The sequence below is a fragment of the Phymastichus coffea genome, unplaced genomic scaffold (genome assembly GCF_024137745.1).
Source record: "Phymastichus coffea isolate CEN01 unplaced genomic scaffold, Cenicafe_Pcof_1.1 PCOF00067, whole genome shotgun sequence".
NCBI classification, from domain to species: Eukaryota; Metazoa; Arthropoda; class Insecta; order Hymenoptera; family Eulophidae; genus Phymastichus; species Phymastichus coffea.
The window spans coordinates 1,170,751-1,187,993 of record NW_026706878.1 but is presented as its reverse complement, the minus strand read 5'-3'; the positions used below and the strand labels follow the sequence as shown (position 1 = coordinate 1,187,993).

At 34.5% G+C, this 17,243-nt stretch overlaps 2 protein-coding genes across 3 annotated transcripts in view; one reads left to right on the top strand and one right to left on the bottom strand.

The window, feature by feature from the left end:
- The window catches only part of LOC131667524 (TBC1 domain family member 15), a 107,823-nt gene that overhangs the window by 55,582 nt on the left and 34,998 nt on the right, over positions 1 to 17,243 (top strand). For both annotated transcript variants that reach the window (XM_058940992.1, XM_058940993.1), the window contains exons 8-9: positions 6,860 to 7,174; positions 7,236 to 7,570. In XM_058940992.1, the coding sequence (XP_058796975.1) occupies positions 6,860 to 7,174; positions 7,236 to 7,538 (618 nt within the window). In that variant the 3' untranslated portion in view covers positions 7,539 to 7,570. The remainder of the gene's footprint in view (positions 1 to 6,859; positions 7,175 to 7,235; positions 7,571 to 17,243) is intronic.
- Positions 9,048 to 9,530, bottom strand: LOC131667539 (uncharacterized). Its single transcript, XM_058941008.1, has one exon. It carries the CDS (start codon positions 9,528 to 9,530, stop codon positions 9,048 to 9,050), a length of 483 nt encoding a protein of 160 aa, XP_058796991.1.

Here is a 17,243-nt window from a genome sequence, read left to right as displayed (position 1 = left end):
ATACGATCAGCGGAATCAAAAACCGTGAAATCATTCATTCGTTTTTGAAATTCTGTAGATAAATGATGTAGAATATTACGTAACTTGAAATGTATGATTGTATGCTGAAGCTGAGATAGGTGAAAGCTGAGATAACTGATTTTGTGACATGCTAATCCTTCCGTGTTAGAGATCACGTTTGAGTGGCGGGCTAACGGTTGAATTTCCTGTAAATGTTATTATCTTATTTTCTTCTACTTTATTTATTATAAGAATATTTATCATAAGAACATTTTTTATCCTCTTTGTTATTTATTATAAGAAAAATAAGTTCCAGAAGCCCTTGTGCAAGAAAAATTGATACATTTTGTTATGTTTGTGGGAAGTTTGAAACAACTTCTTATCGACGATCGATTAATGATTCAATCAAAACTCTATATATGAAATGTTATAAGGTTCCGATCGACAATTTAGATAAGACATGGGTACCATCTTCAATTTGTAATTCTTGTAGACTTGCTATGTTGAAGTGGAATGATAATAGCAGCAATATAACTGTTATTGAACCAACCATCTGGCGTGAGCCCAAGGACCATGATTGTTACTTCTGCTTATGTAATACAACGGGTTTCAATAAACAAAATTCAAATAAAATCATCTACCCTGCGGTAGCGAGTGTAACACCAGCCAAAGTAGGAAAAGGAAGTAAACCCGGAAAAGAAGTTGGTTCGGCAAAAGTTGAACCGATGGATATTGATACAACTGAAGATATCTCTTTTGAAGATAGTTCTGATGACGAGAGTCCTAAGCTTTTTAACCAAAATTCGTTAGATGATTTTATTCGAGACCTCAATCTTCCAAAGGATAAAGCTGAACTCTGTGCTTCAAGACTCCAAGAAAGGAAGCTATTAGTACCTGGAACAAAAGTGTCAATTTACAGAAACCGAGAAGAGGCGTTCATAAAGTACTTTACAATGGAGGATGTGATGGTGTACTGTAATAACATCGAAGAATTGGTTAACTTGTATATCAAAGATTTGTACAAGCCAGAAAACTGGCGTCTCTTCGTTGATTATTCCACACAAAGTCTCAAAGCTGTGTTACTACACAACGGAAATAAGTATACGGCACTTCCTGTAGGTCACTCAACTGCACTAAAAGAATCATACAATAGTTTTCAATTTCTACTGGAAAAAATAAATTATAAGACTCACAATTGGCTTGTTTGTGGTGACTTTAAGATGATAAATCTTATAGTTGGCTTGCAGTCGGGAAATACCAAATTTCCGTGTTTCCTCTGCCTTTGGGACAGCCGTGCAAGAGATAAGCATTGGGTAACAAAAAAATGGCCCACAAGATCAGAATGGAAAATAGGTTCTCATAATGTCGCCTACGTAGGTCTTGTTGATAGAGAGAGAGTATTACTGCCACCACTTCACATCAAATTAGGTTTAATGAAACAGTTTGTGAAAGCCTTGAATAAAGAAGGTAAATGTTTCAATCATTTGAAAGTCACATTTCCGAAATTGAGTGATGCAAAAATTAAGGAAGCCATTCTGTGATGCCATTTCCTTAATTTTTGCATCACTCAATTTCGGAAATGTGACTTTAAAATGATTGAAACATTTACCTTCTTTCAGCCCTCTTTAAGTCTTTCACAAACTGTTTCATTAAACCTAATTTGATATCGTTGGGCCTGATATACGAAAACTCATGAAAGATGATACATTTATCGAAACCATGACTCTCGTTGAAAGGAATGCTTGGTTGAGCTTCAAAGATGTTACAGAAAAATTTTTAGGCAATAATCGAGACCCACAGTTTGAAACTACTGTGTCCAACATGTTACAGAATTTCCGAAAAATGGGTTGTCTAATGAGCCTTGAAATACACTTCCTTCATTCTCATTTGGAATATTTCCCAGAAAATCTTGGAGCATATAGTGAGGAGATGGGTGAACGATTTTACCAAGACTTTAAACAAAAGGAACAACACTACCAAGGAAGATGGTACGAAAAAATGATGGCCGACTACTGCTGGTTATTGAAAAGGGATGATAATAACCCTACTAGTCACAAACGTAAATCTCTTCAATGATCGTTTGAAATGAAGCGCCAACGTTTTCACAAAAAGAAAGCATAACATCACAGAATTGGCGGTTATAGGTTTAAGAATATACATTCTAAAGATTGTCAGCTTCTTAGTGTAACCTCTCTAAACACATTGGAGCTTAGGTTGAAATGCTATGGATTACAGTCCACTTAAATTAATTTGTCCTGTGCTTGACCCTCACTGTTCACTGCATTTAGTTTAATCTGTTGTGAGTTTAGCGCTAGCAGATCATAGAGAACGTAAGTTCACCTGTAGTGGTCTAGGGCTCGAAGTTTACTGCGCATATAGGTTATACTGTCGTGGATTCTAGTTTGCAAGTTATATCGTACTCAATATACCTGTTGCGGATTATAGCGCGATTAAATTACCCTGTAGCAGGTTATAGCGAATTTAGGTTAACTTGCCGTAATTTTGAGTTTGCAGGTTATAGCGCACTTGAGTCAACCAGCCGCGTATTATAACGCACTTAACCTCTCGCGGGTCATAGAGCGCTTAGATTAATTTGTCGTGGTTTTTAGCTGACTGTAGGTTATAGCGCACTTAGGCAATCTTCTCATGGTTTTGAGCTTGCAGGTTATAGCGCACTTAAGTTAATGTGTCGCTGGTTCTAGAGTTATAGGATTTTCAGTGCATTTAGGTCTTAACCATCTGCCTTAGCCTGCCCGAAATTTATAGCTGCCATTTTAGAGTGCATCTAATAAATGCAGCTAGATTCGCCGTAAATTAATACAATGGTAGACCTTTATATGCCAGTGTAAGTTTTTCCTACTACTGAAGATTGCAAAAAAAATCAAGATTTTTCATTCTCCAGTATAAATCAATTAATGAATGGCACATTACAATTGACGGTATCTCTGCTGGTAAAAGACATAAAAAAATCGGTAATGCATTTTGTCAGCCAAGAGTTGCTCTTTCAGATGCCGTTGTCAGTTTTGCATGAAAAAATTTATTCACAATGTTATAAGGTACCGAATATAGCCAAAAAAACGTGATTTTCGCACTTTTAGGTTAGGACATCTCAAAATCCTGATGTGCTGGCGCAAATCTGAGCTTGGATTTGGATTCAGCGCACTAAAATCCTTCAGGTGTACTATGTCTGGTCACTCGTTCTGTAGTGTCGCAGTATAAACAAATTCATAGGTGTTAAATTTCAAACGATGATATCTCCATTACCAAAAGACATAAAAACAAAAATCGGTACTGCATTTTGTAGACCAAGAGTTACTCTTTCAGATACCGTTGTCAGTTTTGCACGAAAAAAATTATTCACAATGTTATAAGGTACCGTATACAGGGTGTCCCATTTTAATTTACCACCCCCTAAAACAGGTTAATAATTTGCTCTGAGAAAAAAATGTTTCAAATAAAATTTGTTGGGTTCGAAGGGGGGCATCTTTTGGCTATTTCAGCTGCGACCTTGAACATGACCTTCAAGGTCATTTGAAAGTCAAGACCAAATTTTCATATGAAATGTGCATATTTTATGGCGGATTCGGATTCTACTAAAAAAAAGAAACACTTTTTGTCTGAATCATTTTTTGATCATCAATAGGTAGGTAGCTCTCTCTTTAACTGAAAAGAGAATTTGTTCTAGAAATAAGATGTTTTAGATGAATGTTACTAGCTTCAAACAAAGACAGAGGTATCCTTTGGATCACTTAAGGCAAGACCTTCACGTCCAACCACTTAAGGCAAGACCCCTTCGTTCAGCTAGTCACGGAAATTTCAATGTCTCAAGTGCTCTATCAATTGCCCATTTTGTTGAATGCACATTTGTATTTTCTGCCGAAAACTTCTTTGGACATCTCTATTAATGTTTGTGGGGTTAACGCCTGGAATGCTGCAACAATTCTCTCCATCATATTTTGTGCCGTCGTCGGGGCTTCCGCGTAAACTCTCTGCTTCACGGCTCCCCCACAGAAAGAAGTCCAATAGGGTCAAATCTGGCGATCGCGCAGGGAATTCACAGATTGGACTACCAATTCCAATCCAACTATTTGGGTATGTCGCGTTCAGAAATCTCCTGACAAGTAGTCGACGATGAACGGGAGCACCATCTTGCTGGAACCACATGTCTCGCCTTATTTCTAGCGGAATGTTTTCTAGAAGAGGTGGAATTTGGTTCTCGAGAATATCTAAATAAAGCTCGCCGTTTAAATTACGGTCATAAGAAGTTTAATATTCCTCCTAGTAGGATGACGAGCGTCCGGATACCTTTCAGCGTACAGCCTCGCTGCAGCCTTGTAATTGTCGTGACATTCTCCCAGAATCTTGATCATGTTGACTATCTCTACTGGCGTGTAGTCAGCCATTATCTGTTGTAGGTAGATTTTTTAGGGAATCTTTAATCTTAAATTAATAATTTAATTTTTATTTAATCTGAAATTCAGAAAGTCAATGAAAACCTAATGATGAGAAGCTTTGAGGAGCTGTAAGAATTTACAAGCCTTACCAATAGAACGATAATGAAGCAAAAAAATGTCTTTTAGCGAGAAATAAAGCATTTGCGAGAAAAATATTCTAATTCTAATATTCTAATTCCTCGGATAAAATGTAATGGTTACCTGTAAATAAACATTTGACCTTCAAGAAATCTTGATGACCTTCAAATGACATTGATGGCTCTTAAGCAAGTTCATGGTGAAGGTCACTACAGTATGTCCCTCATTAAATCTAGTAACATTCATCAAAATCATTCTTAACTGTGGGAAAAATTCTAACCTCAGTTTAAGGTAGAGATATCTAGTGATTTTTTCTACTTTTTTAAAGCCGTTTACAACAAAAATTTGGGATTTTTTCAAAAAATGATTCATACAAAAAGTGTTTTTCTTTTTTAGTAGAATCCGAATCCGCCATAAAATATGCACATTTCATATGAAAATTTGGTCTTGACTTTCAAATGACCTTGAAGGTCATGTTCAAGGTCGCAGCTGAAATAGCCAAAAGATGCCCCCCTTCGAACCCAACAAATTTTATTTGAAACATTTTTTTCTCAGAGCAAATTATTAACCTGTTTTAGGGGGTGGTAAATTAAATAGGGACACCCTGTATAGCCAAAAAAGCTTGATTTTCGCACTTTTAGGTTAGGATATCTCAAAATCCTGACGTACTAGCGCAATTCTGAGCTCGGATTTGGATTCAGCGCACTAAAATCCTTCAGGTGTACTATGTCTGGTCACTCGTTCTGTAGTGTTGCAGTATAAACAAATTCATAGGTGTTAAATTTCAAACGATGATATCTCCATTACCAAAAGACATAAAAACAAAAATCGGTACTGCATTTTGTAGACCAAGAGTTACTCTTTCAGATACCGTTGTCAGTTTTGCATGACAAAATTTATTCACAATGTTATAAGGTACCGAATATAGCCAAAAAACGTGATTTTCGCACATTTAGGTTAAGATATCTCAAAATCCTCACGTGCTGGCGCAATTCTGAGCTCGGATTTGGATTCAGCGCACCAAAATCCTTCGGGTGTACTATGTCTGGTCTCTGGTTCTGAAACCTTGTTGGCCTGTGTAATTCAATTAATTCATATTATTCATATTATTATTTTCATGTCAAATATATTGATACATTTTTCGAAAGTTTAATCATCTACAAAAATCTACAATCATCTTTCATGAGCTTACACAATACATATATACTATTACGTAACAATGATCACGTGATTATCTTTCAGCCCATCAGACCACGAATAAATCAGGTTCACTTTGTTAATTTCTCTGTTTTTGTAAAAGGATAAAAGGATTTTTTATTAGAGGATAACGAATTGAATTTGTGGCATTTATAATGAATTTGTTGGCATCATATTCAGATTAAACAACTTCAAAAATATTTAAGAACATCAACCTAGTCTCAAAATATTCTATTTAAAATTTGTTTGTTAGTGCTGTCATTAATTCAATATTTTTATTTTAAAAAATCACCTTTTTTAAATCTTCTAAGTATAATTTGGAAGAAGTCTTTTGAAAACTTGTTCAAAGTAGTATAAACTTGTAATTACTTTGATATTTAGACCTATCTAATCTCTCTATAGAGTGTGCTCTTTGAAAATACTCACAAAATTACTCACAATTTTTACCAGTCAAAATTGCAATACATGGGTTTATTCAGGCATAACTTTCTTATATTTATAGAGCACATGAATTTGCGAAAAATATCTTAAGTTATTGAGCTAAAAGAAAGGTAAACTGCTATTCAGAATCATTTATAATTAAATGGTATTTTGTTAATCAGTATATAACAATAAATTTCCAAAAAGCAAACAATTTGAGAAATGCTATGTCGAAAATTTATCACTCAGGAACCATAATGGGAATACCTTAATTTTTAGCACATTATATTAAGAAAAGTGTTGAAAAAACGGGGAATCAATCATGTATGAGATATATTTCAAACGTTAAAAAAATGATGACCATGAAAATATTTTTGATTTGTTAAAGGAACTCTTTAAAAACATCATTTTTTTTTTAATTTTTCGTCTGAAATCTCTTATAACTTCTGACAAGCATCTTGTAGGTACGTAATACACTTTAGACTTGTGATTCATGCAGTGAACAAGTAATAACATTATTAAAAAGGTTATATAGTTTTGCATTCTTGATGCAGGCAAGGGACAGCTATGTAAACATTTTTAGGGATTTGCCAATATTTTAATAAATTCATTTACAACTTGAATGTAGATGGCTTTCTTAATCTAGTTCTTCAATTAAATATCGTTTTGATTAATGATTTAAAAAATTTTTATATATATTTTGACTACAGAGTACCAATTTTGAAATGGATCAAGCTGGAATGAAAGCTCAACTGTGTCAGCTCCATAACATTTTATTAGTCACAGAACCTCAGCTTGCTCAATATTTGGATAAACATGATTCTGGGAATATGTTTTTCTGTTTTCGATGGCTTTTAGTATTATTTAAAAGAGAGTTCAACGCAGTCGACATAATGGAACTTTGGGAAATACTTTGGACTGATTTACCTTGTAAAAATTTTCATTTACTATTTTGTGCAGCTATTTTGGATACAGAAAAAACAATACTCATAGAGAACCGTTATGGTTTTACAGAAATTTTAAAGGTGAAATTCGAATCGAAATTGATTTTTTGACGCAATATAATTTTTTATTTTTTCTTTTTAGCATATAAATGATCTTTCGCTCCACATTGAGTTGCCTTCGACACTGTCTAAAGCTGAAGGTATTTACCATCAACTGATGGCGGTAGCTCCACAACTTCCTGATAATGTGCGAGTAATTATTGGATTAAAACCATTGAATAAACCGTCAGAAATAAGTGATCACGAGGATGAAGATGCAAATAATGTGATGACAAGTCCAAATGAAGAAAACAATTCATTAATCAATTCAAATAATGATGTCAGTTCAAACTTTGGAGCTAGCGAAGTATCGTTTGAACGTAGTTTGAATTTGTCGTACATGTAGATTGCATTGTAATGATTTTAATATATAAGAACGTAAGAAGTTCGTTTATTTTAATATATTAATTTTATTCAACAATATATATATATATATATATATATATATATATATATATATATATATATATATATGTTGTAAAAATACCTTATATATTGACATCGATTTTGTAAAATTTTTAATTCATGTAATCTTATCATCTCAACAGGTTATAGTCGACGGAAATTTTCAGAATTTTTTGGTGTTTAATAAATCGAAATAATCAGTTAGTTACAAATAATTTTTTTAAGATTTCAAAAATTTTTTAAATGAATTAAAGTAGAAAAGAACTATTGTAGAAATGTTAGTGTTACCGGTTATTTTTTGTTGAGAAAACAGTACATTTGGTTATTAATGTGAGAAAGGAATTTCAGTCTCGTGTGGACGTTTGCACCTGAGCGACGCCATGGTCAAGAGGCGGTATGAGGTAGAAATCACTTTTTCGACACTTCGTATGTGCAAAGTACATCTTTCCCACACATTCGGCTAAAAGCCTTCATTTAAAATCGCAACTTCCCACACGTCATATCGAAAAATATGATATAAAACATTTTAGAGAAAGAGATTCTTTTCTCGCTTCTCTCAGGCGTATATGGTGCACGAGTAAAAAATCTAATTTCCTGCACCTGTATCGTAATGTACTATCTCGGAGATATATTTTATTTTATTTTTTGATACGACGTTTATGGTAGAAGATTTTGAATAGGCTCTATGTTTCTAGTGTGAATAAAACTGAGTCCCCACGTAGAGAGCGTCAAAAATAGGTATCACTTGTCGCGGTAACGGTTCACATGACAGTATACATTATGGTTGTACGGGCATGAGGGCCGAGTAACCAGAAATTAATAAAACTTTTTATATATCATTTTGATACGGTTCTACGACACTCATATCAATTTAAACACATTCTGGTCGTCAGAAGCGGAGATATTGAAGAACAAAGTTGAATCAAAATACATTGGCTCTTATGGAGAGACTCTGAATCGACAACTAAAACATCTCCGTAAATATACTCCTACTAATGAGAAAGAGCTAAAAAACTAATATATTTGAAATCAATTATTGAAAAACTATTATCTGAAGTTTGAATATAATTTGTTCGCCTGTTCGTGAAATATATTAATGTAAATTATACGAATTATACATTTCTACGATTTCATGTCAGAGAGTGGCAACGTCGCACACGTATTTCTCGTGCGACTTTGAACGAAAAAAAATTTCATAAACAAAAATAATGATGTAACTCCGAGTAGAATAAATTATTGGCGATATAAAGTTTAAAAAATCATATTATGTTTATAATAACAATTCAAAATATTCTGTGGAAATATAAATAAATTGTGTTGTAATTTTTTCTTACGTCATAAATATACATTTATTACGAAACGAAACATGTGAACATTTTTAACAAAACATGTGGACACATAAATAATATAAGTATTAATAAATAAATAAATAGTTGTTACTACAATTCTTTCAACTAATACTCGCATTTGCTAAGAAGTCAGCGACTTTTTTTATCACAGACCGCGCTTTACTCACGCGCACTTTTCCATTAACTTTTTCTGAAAATAACTCAGCAATACCTTCGTAATTGTTAATTGCAAATGTCTTTTGCAATAGTGCCATCGTCATGTCAGTGTTGACCATCCTTTTTTTCATTTCTTCCGAAATTACTGAGTCAAGGGGAGAAAGATCTTTTTGAGCAATTGCAATTTTTACGTAATTGGCCAAAGTTTGCATATATTTTATCAGATCCATCTCGATCACAGGGTGTTTTGTAAGAATACAAGAAAGCATTTTTACATCAGCTAAGGCATTGTGTGCACCAATTGTGCTTATTCCATAATTATCTGCTAAAGCTTCTAATTTGTAGGTTTTTCGTCCGGGTAATAAGTTCTTGAAAATTTCAAGGGAGTCCACAAAGCCATATATAAGAGGCTCGTATTTATCAAACATTTTCGCTTTTTCTAAATTTTTCATTAAACGTAATTTATCACATTTACAGTAGTGAGCAATCAGAGTACATGGCGGTTTGCACGATGAAAGAAATTCTTGAAACTGTAGGAGCCCATTATGAAGAGTTTCAGCTTGGACTTTCTTTCCTGCGTAAAATAAATCGCCGCCGATTTTTCTTATATGACTAACAGCAGATGCTTGAACAGATATTGGCTTCGATGGCTTTATATATACGTTAAAAGTGCGGCCATCGCACACAGCTCCGATTTATACGATATCAGCGTTCCGTGACAAATCCGTTGTTTCAAGATCAAATATAACATATTTGCCTGGAGTGTACGATGATTCGGCGCTATTCTCGATAGTCTCTACGGATGATTCCAAAGAAGGCGTACATTCATTGACGCATTCTTCATCAATAAATCCCATTCCCGGTGTGTAAGATCGATTTTTTTTAGCAATTCTTGTAGTAAATCATTGCAAGAATGTTGTGTTAAAATTTCAAGTAAATCGGAGTAAAATTTTTAAATTTATAGAGCATTTAGTGACCCCTCCTCACAGCAGAGCATTGGCATATGCGCGCTAATCCCCTACAGCTCGGCTGTCGGCGAGCAGGTATAAGATTTAATCCCTCGTCAATCTTTTCTTTTCGCTCCATTTTTACTTTTCTTAGAATGTTCCTTTTACGTTGAAAACTAAAATCTGAACTATATTGTAATATAGTTTACGTACATTTCAAAGAGAAGGAGAAGCGTCAGTTCTCTGTTGTGCGTCCAGCCGAGCAGTTTCCGTGCAGCTATTTTGTAACAGTGCTCTTTTGATATACATTTTAATAAAAATGCCGAGTTTCAAAAGTATCAAGAAATAATCGAAAAGACATTAAAAAACAATTAAGCAGAAAAAGAAAATATTCGAATCCCAATAAAAAAAAAGACGATTTAAATATAAGGAGTGCGTCGGCGAAAAAAATTAAGGTAAACACTACCAGGCGCGTGCAACAAGATGGCGAAAAATATTATCGCATTATTGATTTCTTTCTTGTTTTCAAAACGATATCTACGTTAGTTAAATATGCTGTTAAGTGTGACGGAACAGTTGACTTTCAATCTACTAATTAAAGAAGGTCTTGGTTTTGAAGTTCAAGTGAAATGCGCTAAATGTGAACCGTGTTACGTGCCATCAAGCGAAAGAATCGGTCGAGGTTTCGAAATAAATACTCGATTTATTTTCGTTATACGCTTATTAGGCTTGGGCCTTGACGGGTGTAACAAATTCTGTGGTTTGATGGATTTAACCAGTAATTTTTTAAGTAAATCAAGTTACGGCAATTCCATCAAAAAAATTGTTTCGTTCATGAAAATTACTAGCGAAAGATTTCTTTTTTCTGCTGCAGCAGAAGAAAAAAAATGGTGACATCTTGACTGCTTCTGGAGACGTAACATGGATGAAGCAAGGGTTTTCTTCCTTATTTGGAGTTACGTCTTTAATCGGTTATTGGACTGGAAAAGTGTTCGACATTTTTATTAGCAGTTTGCATTGTCAACTCTGTAAAATCTGGGAGAAAAAATTAAGTATAATAGAGTTTGAAGAATGGTATGAAGAGCACTTGGAAAAAGATGAATGTCAAGCAAATCATACAGGACCATCTGGAAACATGGAAGTAAATGAAGTGATCGAGATGTTTTGCCGATTTCGAAGAGAAATATGAAGCAAAAATCTGTAACTATATCGGAGACGGAGATACTAAAACTTACGGAAATTTAGTTAAAGCAAAGCCTTACGGTGAAAATTTTACTATAAATAAAAAAGAGTGTATAGGGCACGTTCAGAAAAGAATGTGCACACGTCTCCGCGAGATAGTTAAAAATACCGTAGAAGATAAAGTGGTGAAAATAGGGAAAAATGCTAGACAAAAAAAAAGAAATAAGGTGTTTGGCGGAAAAGGAAAATTGACAGGGAAAATGATTGACAATTTAAGTCGCTATTATGAATCTGCAATTCGATTCAATTGTCGTTCTATAGATAAAATGAAAAACGCCATATGGGCCACATTTTATCACCAGCAATCCGCAGCACGACAAGTGTATGAGCGGCGATAAATCATGGTGTTCGTATCAAAAAGCTTTAGTGACAGGATGCATAAAAGATTTCAAACACGACTATAATCCTCTTCCAGCTGATGTTATTCAAGCAATCAAGCCAATCTATGAAGATTTAAGTAAAGACGAACTTTTGGAAAGGCTTCTCGGCGGATATACGCAAAATGCGAATAAAAGCTTGAATCTACTCATCTAGCGCATCGCACCGAAAAAACTATCAGGTAGTAAGGATATAATTGAGTTTGCAGCTTATGTTGCTGCAAGCACCTTCAACGAAGGTTCTGGTGCTTTGTTAGCTTTTATGCATGAAATGGCCATCGGCGTTGGACCGAACGCTCACGAATATGCTACAGCGCAAGATGCCTATCGCATAGCCAAGTCTGAAAAAGAAGCTGAGCAGCAGAGTAAGGAAGCGAGAATTAAGTGTAGATTGGAAAAAAAAGAAGCTGAGAACAATGATATTGCTGCGGGGAATGTACTTTATGGAGCTGGAATAGAAGATTCCGTATAAGGTATGAAAATAAATTTTTTTTTTCACTTTTTCAGAGTTAAAAACTTTAAATGCGTTTTTCTCAAAATGACTTTCTAAAATTCGGTAACCAACAGAACTCGGAAACTATTAAACCGATTCTTTTCAACCTTGGCACACACTTTCTACATATAAAATACCTCCCCCCTTCCGTTATTTATTTATTTTTTTGTAGTTTTCCACTTACAAAATGGCAGAATTTTTCGTAAAAAATAGCTTTTTTGCTTTAAATAGGCGCCAAAAATAAAAAAAGAAAAAATAAAAAATAACAGGGGGGGGGGGAGTCTTACTTTAATTAAAAATACTGATTTTTTTAATTTCAGATGATTCTACGGCGAATGGCGATGCTCGCCGCAAGACACCTTTCCGAAAACACGTTTTGGCAGATGCTCTCTCACTGACTTATTTTTCAATATGTTCTCATAAAAATTTTTTAAAATATTGTTCAAGAGTTTTTATCAAAGTATCTTAAGCCATATGTCTGAAAAAAATTCTCAAAAATTGTGTTTTTTTTTACCATTAAACCTTACCCCTCTCTTAATAATAGAAAAACTTTTAAAAGAAAAATATAGAAAAATTGATATGTACAAAATAACTAATAATTAAAAAAAACAAGAAGAGATACATATAATCGCGTGAGAGCATGTAGAATGAACTATTTTTCTCATGTTGATTATCTTATTAAAAAATTATTCATTAATTAACAAGAAAACCTCAAAGTAATTGATGAAAACTTCCGGAATTTTTTACTCGAAAACGATGGACTTTCAGAATAAAATTTTACTGATGAAAAAACTCTTAGAATTGATCAAAAAATATACTAGAATTTTTTCGGAATCTTTCGAACGTTTAAAACAATTTTCAAAATTTTGAAATTTTTCGAAATTTGAGAAATGTTTGAAAAAATCTGAGATAATTCTAGTAGATTTTTTGATCAATTTTATGAACACAATTTTAGGAATTTTAAAATTTTTTCTGATAGTTCATCGTTTTAGGGTAAAAAATTTCTAATGTTTTTGACAGTTTTTCCGCGTATAAGCCGCCATTTTGTATGTTTGAAACTTTTTTTTCGAAATTTCAACCAACACATTTTGAAGCTCAGAACTCGAGACTATGATATTCTTACTCCAAACAAAAATTTAAACGACTTCAATGTAAAAATTGAAATGAGCAAAAATTTTTTTTTCAAAACCCTGTTTTTTTTCTTTAAATCGTATTGAAAATTATACGGGTACACTTTTTGGAAAATATGATGAAAGATTCAGAAAGCCCATTAAATTCTACGTCGAATACGTCTGGTTGCATATATTTTACAACCCATTTTCGTAAAAAATTTATATGTGGAAAACTGTTGTAAAAATTCGTCCATTCAGGACTGAATGGGTTGGGTTGGGTTAGTATTGATTGAGGTGTTTTTATACGTCAACTGTCGTTACGGAAACCTTGGAATATTTACCGTTCAAATTCGAAGATGCAAGGATAAAAATTGTCGGTGCCTTACGATAGAGACTAAATGTATTTGAATAACAACTAAAGATTTCAATTATGAAGCAACAAAGATAGTCTAATTCGACATGGTTCGCCACATCGATGATCTGTTTGTAATTCTGTAATAATATAATTATGAAAGGAATTAGTCTAAGGCTGCTTTTTTCTCATAAAAGAATGAGTATGAGTTGAGCTTTTAACTATCATGGAGAGGAAATTTTTGTTTTTATTTCTTCTAGGTTTATTTAAATTCTATCTAACAAGGCAGACAATACGTAAGTAAATGAGCTTGCTATTACGAAAATTGACAAATAATCAAGCATAATATTCCAGTGAGTGTTGTGCTTATTCTTCTACTCCTATTCTTCCTATTCTTCTCCTCCCCCCAAAGTATGCCGAAAAAGTTTTTTTTTTTTTCAAAAATTGATAACGCAATTATATATAAATCGAGTACGCTCTATCGATTGGACGTAAAATCAACTTCCGGTTCCAACCGGAAATGGCCTATTCAGACCGGAAGTGCATGAAAATCCATTTTTTTAAATAGAACATGCATACTTTGTTTTCAGATTCAGATTCTGCGGTAAAAAATACGAAAATTTCATAAGAAGAATTTTTTGAAAAAAGTTGATATTTGACCTCTAATTGACGTCTGAAGTCTGTAATCCACCAGTTCGTACTCAAGCTGCGAATATGCACGTTTTAACAATGGAATAGGATAATGTGGCTCCTCTAAGAGGTTTTCGGGGTCGCTGTGTCCGAATCCAAGGTGAGTTTGATCTTATTAGGTCATTTTGAGGTCAATTCAAGGTCATTTAGAGGTAAAACAAAAAAAATATTAGATTTATCAAGAATGAAATACTTTTAAAATTTTAGCCTTAATATTAAAAAAATATGAATCTCGTCGTTTTTTCATTTATTTTTGTTATTATTAATCTATGTATTTACATAGCGTACTTTTATGAAATTAGGGGAAATGAAATTCCAAAACAAAGTAGTTTAGCGAGATAAAAATCTTTATTCTCAAAACATAATAGATTTCGTTGCAGTAGCAACATTTGTTTATAATAACTGTAACGGGGTAAGACCGTTTAATTAATTAAATCGCGCAATCACACTAAAGGGACGCGCGTAATTAATTATGCTCAGTTCACGAACCGGAGAGCATGTATAGAAAGTCGCCAGTCAACCAATAATTCGTCTTATCGAGAAAGGTGTAAACAACCTATATTCAATCGGGAGTGAGTAGAAGCTATAAGAGATGAGAGAATCAAAGAAAACACTTGTTAGTAATGTAAATTGGATCTTTTATTATCCCTCAAAATCTACAGAAGGTCGGGCCGCGCGTTTGTTTACATGAACGCTCGCTCATCGACAACATGCTTCGCCGGTACGCTCGCTGTTCTTTGTTAATAGAGACGCTGTTACATGCACGCAATTAGATTATTCATTAATTAGATAACCGCGATCACGAGATTAAGCTGGCCAGCTTACCTTATACTTGCAGACAATCGGAGAAAACGAAGAGTAGTCGCACTACGCGAAACAGTTTATTATTGTTTTGCTCGCGGATCGCGAATGCGCGCACACACTGGTTTCGCCCTCGATGGCGAAACCTCACACACTCTCTCTCTCGTCCTGATCTCGAACAGTCGGGTGGATGACACCTTGACGGCTGCAATTCCGGATCACTGGCTGCTGCTGATTTGGGGTGCGTAGCTATCAAGGGCACAGGAAATGGCAGATGCGGTAGCGAAAGCGGGCGGACACGACAATGGTCTAAGCTTCACTGGTTCAAATTCGGTCGCGCGCGTTCCGTCTGCTCGCGTGCCGAATTCCTTCGTTACCTATTTTGTCCCCCCGGCAGGTGCTGCCCTCACAGGCAGCAATTAAGCTAAATAGTCAGCGCTAATTTGACGTTTACCTTCACATAACATAAATAATGATAATTTGTTTTATTAGAACCTAACATAATGAAAATTTTTATAACATAATTAGATTTTATCTTCTATTGTTCTGTAAATAAAATTTTTTTATGAATAACGCTGAAATAACTGTGCGAAAATAGACGGTGAAGATTTGACAAAAACTTTAATGTTCAAAATGCGCTCCGCTTTGTAAAATACACGCTTGAACTCTTCTTTGGAAATTATCAAAAGCTCTTCTAATTTCTGCTGCCTGCAGCGACCGAATTGCATCCGTGATTCTGCCAATCATATTGGCTCTCGTTGTCGGACGTTCTTGGTAAACTATGTCCTTTACTCTTCCCCACAAATAGTAATTCAGGATAGTTAGATTGGGGATTGAGGTGGATAATTGACAGGACCAAACCTTCCAATCCACCTATTGGAGAACATACGATTCAAACTATTTCGGCAGATATGTGCCGTATGTGCAGGACATGCATCTTGCTGAAACCACATGTCACGCCGTAACTGCAGCGGGAGGTTTTCCGGGGATTTTATGGTGACCAATAACGACAATTCCACGTATTAATTTCTGCATCACTCTTGAAGGTACATTCATCCGAAAATAGAACAGATCTGTGAAACTTATCTCTTTCGCGAATTGACCAGTTGCAAAACTCTAGTCGTTGGCGAAAATTTTCAAAGCTGCTTTTTAAGACCTATCTTGTATAACGCGATCGCAGAGTTTGAAATACATAACATTCGATAAAGTATGCTGATTTTTTAATGCCTACGTAATTTATTATCATATTTAGTACATTTTCTCTTGACATGTAGGGCGGCATACAGGCTCATCAATTTTTGCTAAGGTAGGTTTCGACTAAAAATGTTCGTTGATTCAATTAAACGCGCATTTAATATCGATTTTAAAACTAATTGTATGATCATTTTTTCACACAGAGTTAAAAGAAACAAGTTGCAAATATGGTTTACTTTAATGAAGAAGCATACGACATGTTACAAGTTTACTTTCAAGCAGGATCATTTGCCGCTGCAGAACAATTGTGGCGACGACGCTATCCTGACAGATTTCCTCATTCTCGAAAGGTTTTTAGTCGACTGTCTAGAAGAATTAGAACTGAGGGAATTTTTCAACCGCATCATAATAAAGGAAGGGTTATTCGGCGACGAGTTCGGGATGAACGTTCAGCGGATATTATCGCATCTGCAATGATTGAACCACGAAATTCTTTAAGACGCCGGGAACTTGATTCTGGCATTAGTAAATACACAATTCAGCGTATTCTTAATGCCGAACAATTCCATCCTTACCGAATGGAACTGCATCAGGATCTGGACGACAATGATATTCGCCAACGACTTGAGTTTTGCAACTGGTCAATCCGCCAAAGAGATGAGTTTCACAGATCTGTTCTATTTTCAGATGAATGTACCTTCAAGAGTGATGCAGAAGTTAATACGTGAAATTGTCGTTATTGGTCACCATAAAATCCCCACTGGTTGAGAACTATAGATAACCAGCGGGTTTAGAAAGTCAATGTATGGTGCGGAATTATTGATAACCAAATAGTTACTGCATTGAAAGAAAGAAACACGCAATTTTATACTTACCAGCATAAAGAAGAAAAAGGTTTCAAAGTTATTTATCAAGAAGTATTCACCCGTCAGT